The 12,079-nt window shown below is 45.0% G+C and overlaps 1 protein-coding gene across 2 annotated transcripts in view; it reads right to left on the minus strand.

Moving 5' to 3' along the window:
- The window catches only part of TLE1 (TLE family member 1, transcriptional corepressor), a 104,617-nt gene that overhangs the window by 18,507 nt on the left and 74,031 nt on the right, over positions 1 to 12,079 (minus strand). For both annotated transcript variants that reach the window (XM_075318273.1, XM_075318282.1), the window contains exons 12-14: positions 2,699 to 2,843; positions 1,813 to 2,006; positions 1,229 to 1,305 (exon numbers count right to left, since the gene is read on the minus strand). In XM_075318273.1, coding sequence (XP_075174388.1) covers positions 1,229 to 1,305; positions 1,813 to 2,006; positions 2,699 to 2,843 — 416 coding nt within the window. The remainder of the gene's footprint in view (positions 1 to 1,228; positions 1,306 to 1,812; positions 2,007 to 2,698; positions 2,844 to 12,079) is intronic.

The following is a 12,079-nucleotide window of genomic DNA, read 5'->3' on the forward strand; positions in this document are numbered from 1 at the left end:
TATACATTAAAGCAGAAGGGTGCATCTTGTGTAATAAGCGAATAGATGTATTTTAACATTTTAAATATTGATCAAACACGATGGTTTAAGATTTCATTAAGTGTTCTTTCCAAAAAAATCTGGGAGGAATGTGTCAAATCAAAAGAATTGCAAGGCAGAATCAGACAACCAATGCCACAGAGTCAAGCAAGGTCAGTAGAAGGCTCCATCCATGATGACGTCATGTTGTACATGACTGCTGCAGCCTATCAGTTGTCGCGCCAGTGACGTTCCACATTACACCATAAGGTTATGTGCCAGATAATTCACAATGGTAATTATTTTAGATTTCATTGAAGAAATAGTGGGAATCTTCCCCACATCCTTTATACATTGCAAAGGGTTAAGTCTACAGTATAAATGGATATCCTGCAGACATCAAATCCAAGAGACAGGCAATCCTGCAGATTTTCTACACACTGTATAGATGGGATTTTTTAAAGCCTCAGTCAACGCTACTACTGGAAAACGCAGTGTGTTTAACATCCTGAGAATCCAGATGGAAACCGTGCTGTATATTTGACCTGTGTGCACACAGTATGGTAGGTAAACCCAAGTATTACCTGTAATCCCACACAGACATTACTCCAAACTGGTGGAGCGGGTCACTCTGATAAGATCTTAGCGTGGCGGCTACATGTCTATAATAGAGTTGAGCAAGTTTCGAAATATTCGTATTCGCGATACTTGTAATGAGTACTTTGTAATACTCGCGTATTCGTTACAAATAGCGAGTACAATGCAAGTCAATGGGATATGTGAGTAATTTTCTGCTGGGCTCCAGCAGAAAATGACTCTCAATCAGCAGAAAATTACTCGCATTTCCCATTGTCTTGCATTGAACTCGCTATTCGGAACGAATACGCGAGTATTACAAAGTACTCGTTACGAGTATCACAAATACGAATATTTCAAAATTCGCTCAACTCTAGTCTATAAGTTGTACAGGTGGTGATGGCTGACAATCAGTCATATGGACCACAAGCAGGACTGTGGAGCCATAAAGGAGAAGGGATTTATATTTGTTACAAGTACCAGAACGTTTTGCCACCAAACTACATTAATCTGCCCAGCATCTCCTGCTCTATTAGCAGCTGCCATCAAGACCAAGCTGTGATCAACCTGAATGGACAGTACATTGAAAGAACTACTTGGCAAGGTATAGGAAGGTGAATAAATGTGTACATACGGCTTTCCTCCAGGGATTCCAGCTAGATTTGGAGGCAGTCCTGGCACTCGCATATGAGGAGGAGTTTCAAAGCCAACCTGTAGAAAATAAAAAAAGTACAGTGAATATTTCGCTTTTTGGACAATAACTACCAATGAGTGAGCACTTCCATGCATGGTACTCGTTAAGAGCTTGGACGGACTCTACTCATGTATGGAGTATAATGGAAGTCAATGGGAAAGCAGGATCTTTCTGCAGGATCATCTGGAAAAATCTTTGAGTTCCCTATTGACTTCATTACACGAGTCAAGCTCGTCTGATCATCAGATTGCTCATTACGCGTACCCAAGCATGGTAGTGCTCACTTATCACTAGTGGTAACCACTAAAAGGAAGCCATTACAAAGCCTAGAGATATAAGCCTGCTGAAAACAGATAAGCTGGGTTCATTTAGATCCTTAAGCATTTATGGTGCAAAATACATATCAAAAAGCTAAACATGGCATACAACAACACAGTTGAGGATGCATCACAAAACTAATTTGCTTGCAGTTGAGGAAAGAATGCCAGTTTTCTTTTTATTATAAAGCAAAATCTTGCCCTCACCATCGGTGACCTGCCATAGGCTACTACGGCGGCCGCTGCAGCTGCTGCGCTCATCTGCGGAGACATATTGTGTAAACTTGCGTATGCAGCTCCTGGACTGGTAAGTTCACCATTCATTCCTGCATGAGGTACCATCCCAAATGGGGCAGCATAAGGACCTGGAACTGCTAATGGCGTCCTCAAGCCGGCAGCAGCTGAAATGAAAGAAGAAGAAGTGCTCATTACAGGTCATAATGCATTAGAATAGGTCACCTAAAAAGGGATCGGGGCACACAATCCCAGTATGGTACCATTTCCTGCAGAACGTTTCTGGCTTTATTGTCATCTCCTTTGCAGACTTGCTTTTTACTGTAATGGAATTTCACCCCTCTTTTACATTGCCTGATCTCTGTTTACAATAGATTTGCCTGTGCCAAAACTGAAAGATAAAGGCTGAGAGATCTGGAATTAATCTTATTCTAGGCCAGGCTCCTGAATTTTAATAGTCGCTTCACAAAAGGAAAATAGATTTCTTCAAGGATTTACATGAAAGGACTTGCCTGCGAAAGTAAACATTGCTGCGTTCATTTGCTGTATGCATATAGCAAATATTAACCAACTGGAACTGGGAATTATGGGTTTGAGAACAGCATTACACTGAGAATACGTAGATGGATATCTCCCGCCTGCCTTTCTGAAAATTGGAGTATTTGGAATTAAAATAAAGCCAAGTGTAAACAGTCTGACGGAAAGTGGTGCAGCTGCTGAAAATGGAGTGCAAACATCTGCTATTCATCAGCCCGCTTTGATGGGAGGAAAGGGGAGGAAAACAGATTTAAGATTCATAGGGTATTATGTACGTAACATATGCAATGTAAACAGCAGAGAAGAAAAAGGGAATTCTCACCAGCTTGGTTAACCAGAGGGTCCATGGAGGGAGGCTTGCCAAGTCCCGGACGAAGACCTGATGTAGCACTTGTGCCGGGAGTCGGTACATCGCTACGAGGAGTTGGCGTGCTGGATTTCAGGACAGGCGTGCTGGCTTTTTCATGCTAGTATCATTAAACAAATTAAATGAGTATTATTTTTAATCCAAGCCATATTACACAATTTATCACAACAGCAGCTGGGATACTGGGCATCTAATACCCGCGCCTTCAGCCAATTTTCATAAATCCACACAATGTTGACAGCATTAACTTGTGAGGAAGAAATGTTGACCTTTAATTCTACTGCCAAGAAGAAAACTCAGATCTGTAGAAAGTGTTACACATTTCTCTTTTTTTCTACTTACAGCGGCATAGAGGAGATTGTTTAAAACTCATTTCTAAGCCTGCATATAATTTCCTCAATGTGGTCTTTTCACAGAGCTTGACAAATTAAGGACTATCTGGCACGAAAGTCACTCTGCATCCAATACGCTTACAATTGGCCTACTAAGCTCGGGAAAACGCAGGCCTCATGAATTTGCCATCACTTAATGCAGAAACCAGCGCCAAACGCCATGTTCTGTGGGGTGGATTTTTCCACGGCTTTGCATTTAGATCTCACACACTCATAAAATACAAAGTTTAAAGAGGATCTGACAACCATCATTACACAGCCAAAAAGGAGCTGACAGCCATCACTACCCAGCCAAAACAATGTAGGAACTTGACAGCCCCTCAAATACATCAATACTGTGCCGCGGATGCACTGCTGCCCCGAGTTACCAACATATTCACAATTACTCAAAGAGGCAGTTAACCCCTCAGCGCCGGAGACACCATAAGGCCCTGTGCCCATGGGACAACGTACCTGTGGATTTTGCCATGGTAAACCTGCGAATGTATCTGGATTTTCCAGATAAATCTGCAGGTTTAGCCAAGTACAGACACTCCCCATGTTACCTTATGGGACATGGGGAGTGCTGTATCAATGGTGCGATATGTGCGGCAGCGGAATATGCTGCGGATGTCCCAAAGCCGCACGTAACTGCATGTCAATTATTCATGCGGAAATATCTGCGGAATTCCCGCTCCTCCACTATGGAGATACAGGGCGGGAATTCCGCAGGTATTGCCGCACTTGTCTCGCACGTTTACCGCAACAAAAATGCTCGAAACCCGCAGCAATGGATAGCTGCGGATTCCGGAGAGCAGCTGCAGGAAACCTGTGGAGATATCCGCTGGTACGTTGTCCCGTGGACACATGGCCTAATCCTTCTAAGCAGAGCCCCAAAATGTCTTCAAATCTGTCACCTTAAAAAGGAGTAGTCCAGGCTTTTCATGAAAGTCTCCAGTCACTGACTGTAAACTTGTGAAGCCACACGACACATGCTGTGAGGTTTCTACGCCGCCGGAGAGACAGGGTGGTTAAATTATTGCAAGTATGCGATATGGATACTCCCGGCCACAGTCAGACTAGACTTGCCGGCCTTACTCAACAAATAAATGAAGCAAGGGTGCACACATCTAATCAAAACGTGGCTGGGGCTACACATCGCATACTTGTGGTCACAGCACTACTCTATCTCTGGCGGCACCAAAGAATCCTCACAGTACACGCTACATGATGAGAACTCACAATTTAGCAGTCTCGTACTGCGACTAGACTTTTGTGACAAGACTGAACACCACCTTAAGGCTATGTGCGCACTAGACCGTTTTTCCCGCGGATTTACCCGCGGATTTGCCCCGGAAATTTCTTGAGAAATGTCTGCAATCTTTGTGCAGACATTTCCCATGAAATTCAATGAGAAAAAAAAATAGCTGTGCGCACTGTGCGGATTTTTCTCAAGAAAATTTCTTGAGAAAATTTTCTCGAGAAACTTTCTTGAGAAAATGTGCATGTCCATTAATTTCCGCAGGTACCTGCGGTATTCCGGGGGTATTCCGCAGGTAGCAATGATGTGCGGTATACCACCGGAATAGCCGCGATTTACCTGCGGTAATGCCCATCGCTGCCTGCGGTTTTGCAGGAAGCGATGTCATTATGCCAGGAAGAGGAGCAGAGGAAACACACGTCGCACTCCCTGGACGCCGCACAGAAGCACTTCCGTGCGACCTCCAGGTGTCTGTGCAGTGTGTGTCCTGCTCCGGCCTCGCGGCTGCCTGCACTGCAGGGTGTCAGTGTCTGCCCGCAGTGTCAGCAGCCTGTCACGCGGCAGCGCAGGCAGACACGGACATCCTGCAGTGTTGGGAGCCGCGGGGATGACGATCGCTGCTGTCAGGAGGTGAGATCATTACCTGCTGTGACGATCTCCTGCCTCCTGACGTCAGCGCTGTCACTGCTGTCTAGGGCCGACTCGCGAGCGGCCCGAGACTGTCACTAGCGGTGACGTCACGGGCTCTCGCGATAAGTCAGTGACAGCGCTGACGTCAGCAGTACAGGAGATGATCACAGAAGGTAATGATCTCATCTATGCTCCTGATGGCAGCGCTCGTCATCCCCTGCAGTGACCTGAGCTGACCTATTGATGTTAGCTCAGGTCACTGCATTGCTCTCCCAGCCAATGGGGAACATTCTGTTTTTCATTGACTGGGACAGCGACTATGGTATGGATCGCCGTGCCCCCCCCCCCCCCTTATTGGATTACGCCGGACGTGGAATTGATTGTGCTCTTTTCAATAAATTGGTTAAAGAGGGAATGTTTTGGGGAGTGTTTTTTCAAATAAAACTTTTTTTGTTGTCTATTTTTTAATTATTACTGACTGGGTTGGTGATGTCGGGTATCTGATAGACGCCTGACCTCACCAACCCCAGGGCTTGATGCCAGGTGACATTACACATCTGGCATCAACCCCATATATTACCCCGTTTGCCAACGCACCAGGGCGCGGGATGAGCTGGGGCAAAGCGCCAGGATTGGCACGTCTAATGGATGCGCCACTTCTGGGGCGGCTGCGGCCTGCTATTTTTAGGCTGGGGAGTGTCCAATAACAGTGGACCTCCCTAGTCTGAGAATATCAGACCCCAGCTGTCCGCTTTACCTTGGCTGGTGATCCAATATGGGGGGGACCCCACGTTTTTTGTTTTAAATTATTTATATAATTTAAAATAACAGCGTGGGGTGCCCACTGTTTTGGATTATCAGCCAAGGTGAAGCTGCCAGCGGTGGTCTGCAGGCTGCAGCCGTCTGCTTTACCCTAGCTGGCTACAAAAAATGGGGGGACCTCACGTCATTTTTTTTTAATTATTTATTTATTTTATGGCTAAATACAAGGCTAAGCACCCTTTAGGCTACTTTCACACATCCGGCTTGAGCTCTGCGGCTCAATCCGGCTGTGCAAGCTATGCAACGGATGCGGTGAAAACACCGCATCCTTTGCATAGGTTTTTCCTTTGCGGCCAGTCCGGTTTTTGCCGCTTGCGGCATGCTACTGAGCATGCGCAGTGGCAAAAACCGCATGCGGCGGCCGGATGCGGTTATTGCCGCATCGCGCCGCATCCGGCCACCATAGGCATGTATTGAAAAATGTGCCGCATCGGCCGAATGCGGCGCGATGCGGTTTTTTTTGCCGCACGAAAAAACGTGCCAAGCAAAGTTCCATCCGGCCGCCGCATCGGCTACATCTGCCGCATGCGGCAAAAAACGGACGGAACGCAAGGCCATGCGGCACAATGCGGCACTAATTAAAGTCTATGCAGGAAAATCGCAACCGGCAGCAAAAAAAACCGGTTGCGATTTTCATGCAAAGTGCCGGATTGTGCCGCATAGCAAAAACCGGAGGTGTGAAAGTAGCCTAAGTGCCACATGAAAGTCACTAAAGGGTGCCAGCTTAGAAAATGCAGGGAGGTGGAACATTATATAGGTTTTTCTCATCTATCTATCCCTCTATCTATCTATCTATCTATCCCTCTATCTATCCCTCTATCTATCTATCTATCCCTCTATCTATCTATCTATCTATCTATCTATCCATCTATCCATCTATCTATCCCTCTATCTATCCCTCTATCTATCCCTCTATCTATCTATCTATCTATCCCTCTATCTATCTATCTATCTATCTATCCCTCTATCTATCTATCTATCTATCTATCCCTCTATCTATCTATCCCTCTATCTATCTATCTATCTATCTATCTATCTATCCCTCTATCTATCTATTCATCTATCTATCCCTCTATCTATCTATCTATCTATTCATCTATCCATCTTTCCCTCTATCCATTATCTGTCTATCGATTATCTTTATTATTTATTGCAGGGACAAACCTGCGGTAAATCCGCGGTAAATCCGCGGCAAATTCGTGGCAAATCCGCGGCAAATCCGCGGCAAAAACGCATGCGGATTTGGTGCGGATTTTTTCCGCAGGTCCGGAAATCTTTCACTGGCAGAAGTTTCTCAAGAAATTTTCTTGAGAAACTTCACATTTCTAGTGCGCACATAGCCTAAAGTGGTAATAACTCTGGAATTCTTCTTCCAATCCCAGTGATTCTGAGAAAGCTCTTTTTGTGACACTGTACTATACAACGGTGGTAGATTTAGGTTAATTTTTACAACGACTTATGAAAATACCAGAAATTAAGAACATTGCAATTTTCAAACTGAATTTTCATAAGTCATGCCACACAATAGGTAATAAATAACATCTTATATAGTTGCTTTACATCCGCATCAGTTATTTTGTTAGGTTAAAAGCTTGGCAGCAATTTTGTATTTTTTTTTTTAACCATTATTTAAAATTGTAGTTTTTTGTTACTTTTTACATACGTACATAGTTTGAAAGGACTTTGAGGGGCCTAAATATGTCTGAATTCCCTTCAAAAGTGATATAATTTTAAAATATTGAACACCCCTAAGTATTAAAAAGTAAATTACCATATTTTTCGTTTTATAAGATTCACCCCAAATTTAGAGGGAAAAAAATTAAAATAAAATAAAAATGGGGACCATCTTATAATCCAGTGTTATATTATCGGAGAGGGGCAGCATTGGTGGTGAAGCGAGGTCACAGGAGGCAAAGGTTGTGCTGGCAAGCCGCGGCGGGTCCATGGTGGCAGCGGCGAGTCAGTGGCGAGAGGCGGGTCAGTGGTCGCAGCGGCGGTCAGTGGCCTGTCCTTGGTGGCAGCAGGTGAGTGGTGGAGCAGGCAGGTGCGGTGAGTGTCCCAGTCTGTCTGCGGTCTTTGTTCAAATGATGGCGCACGCGAAGATTGAGCTCTCAAACAAGGGCTCCATCTTCGCATGTGCTGACTCCCGACACCATCATTTGAAACTGGGCCCACGGACACACTGGGACGCCACCCGCCCGCACAGAGTGGCAGCCAGCAGGCCACACGCATAGAGAGGCAGTCGGCACCGACAGGCACCCGGCCGCCGACCCGCAGGCACAGGCACCCAGCCGCCGCCACAGGCACCCCCCGTAAGCTAGATTCGGATTTTAAGACGCTCCCCTAAATTTTCCTCCCAAATTTTTGGGAGGAAAAGTGCGTCTTATAATCCAAAAAATACGGTAAGTTAGTATGTTAAGCCTTCAGGTGTTCTTGTTATATTTGCAGGGAAGAAAAAGCAGAAATCCCTCCCCCCACCACCCAACTAAGCCAATTTTGGAAACTACATGCTTCAAGAACTCTTAAAAAGTAGTGCTTCACAAAAGTTTGTAACATTGAGATGCGAAAAATAAAAGTTTACCTTTTTTTATTCAGTTACTAAACCGTTTAGCCCCATATTTTTAATTTTAAAAAGAGGCAATAGGAGAAAATGGACCCTATAATTTGTTATACAATTTCACTCGAATGCAGCAATACCCCAATATGTGGCCAAAAACTATTGTTTTGATACACAACCGGGCTTGGAGTGGAAGAAACACCATTTTGCCTTCTGTAGTTAAATTGGTTTTGTTTTTTGTCTGGGAAAGGTTTTTGGGAGCCACTCTTGTCAGAAAAGCAGAAAATCCCATAAAGTGACCCAGCTTCAGAAACTAAACCTCTCAATGGATTCAAAGGTGTGTGGAGAGCATTTTTAACCCACAAGTGCTAGTTTAGTAATGCCAGATCGTGCAAATAAATATTATTTTTCCACTAAAACGTTGCTTTAACCCCTAATTTTTCATTTTTTCACAAGGGATAATAGAGGAAAATTGACCCAACAATATGCAAAGTAAAATCCTTGTGAATGGTGCAATTCTCTTCTAGGTGGATAGAAACTACCTTTTGGGAACATGGCAGATGGGGTTATTGTGTTCCACTCATATTGGCCACTGAATGAGCATAGTTCTGCCAATCAGTGGGTGTGCAAGGTGGCAGAGCCCCAGCGATCTCATATTTATAACCTATCCAAAAAGATAAGTCATCAACCCTCATGTCCTGGACAATCCCTTTAAGTGGAAGTGTAGTTATTACTGGATTGGTTTTAGAGTGTTTCGCCACTGTGCCAGTCCTTTTGAGCTACTAGTAACATTAAAAAAAAACCTTTTTTCATTGATAGATGATAGATCTAAGTGGAGACTTGCTTTGTGCAGGATGAGTTGACGGTTTTATTGTAGCCATTTGTGCATTATAAAACATTTTTAAAAAGGTTTACTACCATTTTCATCATATATTCTGAGAGTTACAACTTCTTTTAATAACATAAGAGCAGTGTGGGGTCTTAGAGTATTTTTTCCATCTCAAGTTCTTATTTATATCATTTTGGACAACATTTTTTCCCTCTATGTTATTCTATGGCATTTGATCTCTCTCTAGTCTGATCACTGGTCTAATACCCTGCAATACTTGTGCTTAACACTGACAGGACGCCTGTTAAACCCTGCTTATGTCAGCACCAATCTCCGCAGGGTGTCAGTTGGAATATACAACTGCCTGCCGCTGCTAAATCCGGCTTCATCTTCACGCCATACACTTACAGCGGTTTGCGCTAACGCATTACCCTCTACACCATACATGTATGGCGGATGTTGGCAAGGTGTGAAAAGACCAGGGTGATTCAAAGCTGCTGCAAGTGATCATAATCCTATCAGGCTTTTCAATGGAATTAATATGACTTCTCTCAGCACTTGCCAAAACCCTCTAAAGAAAACACTTGCAAAAGCCTTGGAGTATGTTCTTTTGTTGCTTATTTCCTGTAATTTTAGTTGTGGAAAGTTTTGCAAATGTCCGTTGATCTGACACAATCCCTATCAGATGAATGGTTCAGATTTCCAGGTGCTGAGGTTCTTCATTAAAATCTGCCCTTACAAGGAACGTATTAGACCTTTCACTGTCGATTTTCTACACCAGAAATTGAAGAACGATTCTTTCATTACGGAAAAAGGGAATTTTGTTTACTTACCGTTAATTCCTTTTCTTCTAGCTCCTATTGGGAGACGCAGACAATTGGGTGTATAGCTTCTGCCTCTGGAGGCCACACAAAGTATTACACTTTAAAAAGTGTAACCCCTCCCCTCTGACTATACACCCTCCCGTGGACCACGGGCTCCTCAGTTTTGGTGCAAAAGCAGGAAGGAGAAAACTTATAAATTGGTCTAGGGTAAATTCAATCCGAAGGATGTTCGGAGAACTGAAGACCATGAACCAAAAGAACAATTCAACATGAACAACATGTGTACACAAAAGAACAACCAGCCCGAAGGGCACAGGGGCGGGTGCTGGGTCTCCCAATAGGAGCTAGAAGAAAAGGAATTTACGGTAAGTAAACAAAATTCCCTTTTTCTTTGTCGCTCCATTGGGAGACCCAGACAATTGGGACGTCCAAGAGCAGTCCCTGGGTGGGTAAAAGAATACCTCAATCGAAAGAGCCGAAAAACGGCTCCCTCTTACAGGTGGACAACCGCCGCCTGAAGGACTCGCCTACCTAGACTGGCGTCTGCCGAAGCATAGGTATGCACTTGATAGTGCTTCGTGAAAGTGTGCAGACTAGACCACGTAGCTGCCTGACACACCTGCTGAGCCGTCGCCCGGTGCCGCAATGGACGCACCTACGGCTCTGGTAGAATGGGCTTTCAGCCCTGAAAGGAGCGGAAGCCCAGAAGAACGGTAGGCCTCGAGAATCGGTTCCTTGATCCACCTAGCCAAGGTTGACTTGGAGGCCTGAGAGCCCTTACGCTGGCCAGCGACAAGGACAAAAGAACGCATCTGAACGGCGCCGGGGCGCCGTGCGAGACACGTAGAACCGGAGTGCTCCCACTAGATCCAAAGAGTGCAGATCCTTTTCACACTGGTGAATTGGATTAGGGCAAAAGTAAGGCAAGGAGATATCCTGATTTAGATGAAAAGGGGATACCACCTTAGGGAGAAATTCCGGGACAGGATGCAGAACCACCTTATCCTGGTGGAAAAACAGGAAGGGAGCTTTGCATGACAGCGCTGCAAGCTCAGACACTCTCCGAAGTGACGTGACTGCCACCAGGAAGGCCACCTTCTGAGAAAGACGGGAGAGAGACATCCCGCAGCGGCTCAAAAGGCGGCTTTTGAAGAGCCGTCAGAACCCTGTTAAGATCCCAGGGTTCCAAGGGACGTTTGTAAGGTGGGACCATGTGGCAGACCCCCTGCAGGAACGTGCGGCCCTGCGGAGGCCTGGCTAGACGCTTTTGAAAAAACACGTAGAGCGCCGATACTTGGCCCTTGATAGAGCCAAGGGACAAACCCTTGTCCATTCTAGATTGAAGGAATGAAAGAAAAGTGGGTAAGGCAAACGGCCATGGAGGAAAACAGTTATCAGTGCACCAGGACAGGAAGATTTGCCAAGACCTGTAATAGATCTTGGCGGACGTTGGCTTCCTGGCTTGTCTCATGGTGACAATGACATCCTGAGATAACCCTGAAGACGCTAGGAGCCAGGACTCAATGCCCACACAGTCAGGTTGAGGGCCACAGAATTCAGATGGAAAGAAGGGAATTTTGTTTACTTACCGTAAATTCCTTTTCTTCTAGCTCTAATTGGGAGACCCAGACAATTGGGGTGTATAGGCTATGCCTCCGGAGGCAGCACAAAGTATTACACTCAAAAGTGTTAAGCCCCTCCCCTTCTGCCTATACACCCCCCGTGCTCCCACGGGCTCCTCAGTTTTGGTGCAAAAGCAAGAAGGAGGAAAAAGAATTATAAACTGGTTTAAAGTAACATCGATCCGAAGGAATATCGGAGAACTGAAACCATTCAACATGAACGACATGTGTACACAAAAAAACAGGGGCGGGTGCTGGGTCTCCCAATTAGAGCTAGAAGAAAAGGAATTTACGGTAAGTAAACAAAATTCCCTTCTTTGTCGCTCTATTGGGAGACCCAGACAATTGGGATGTCCAAAAGCAATCCCTGGGTGGGTAAAATAATACCTCGTAAGAGAGCCGTAAAAACGGCCTTTTCCT

This window comes from Anomaloglossus baeobatrachus, chromosome 1 (assembly GCF_048569485.1).
Source record: "Anomaloglossus baeobatrachus isolate aAnoBae1 chromosome 1, aAnoBae1.hap1, whole genome shotgun sequence".
In the NCBI taxonomy this organism is placed as follows: domain Eukaryota; kingdom Metazoa; phylum Chordata; class Amphibia; order Anura; family Aromobatidae; genus Anomaloglossus; species Anomaloglossus baeobatrachus.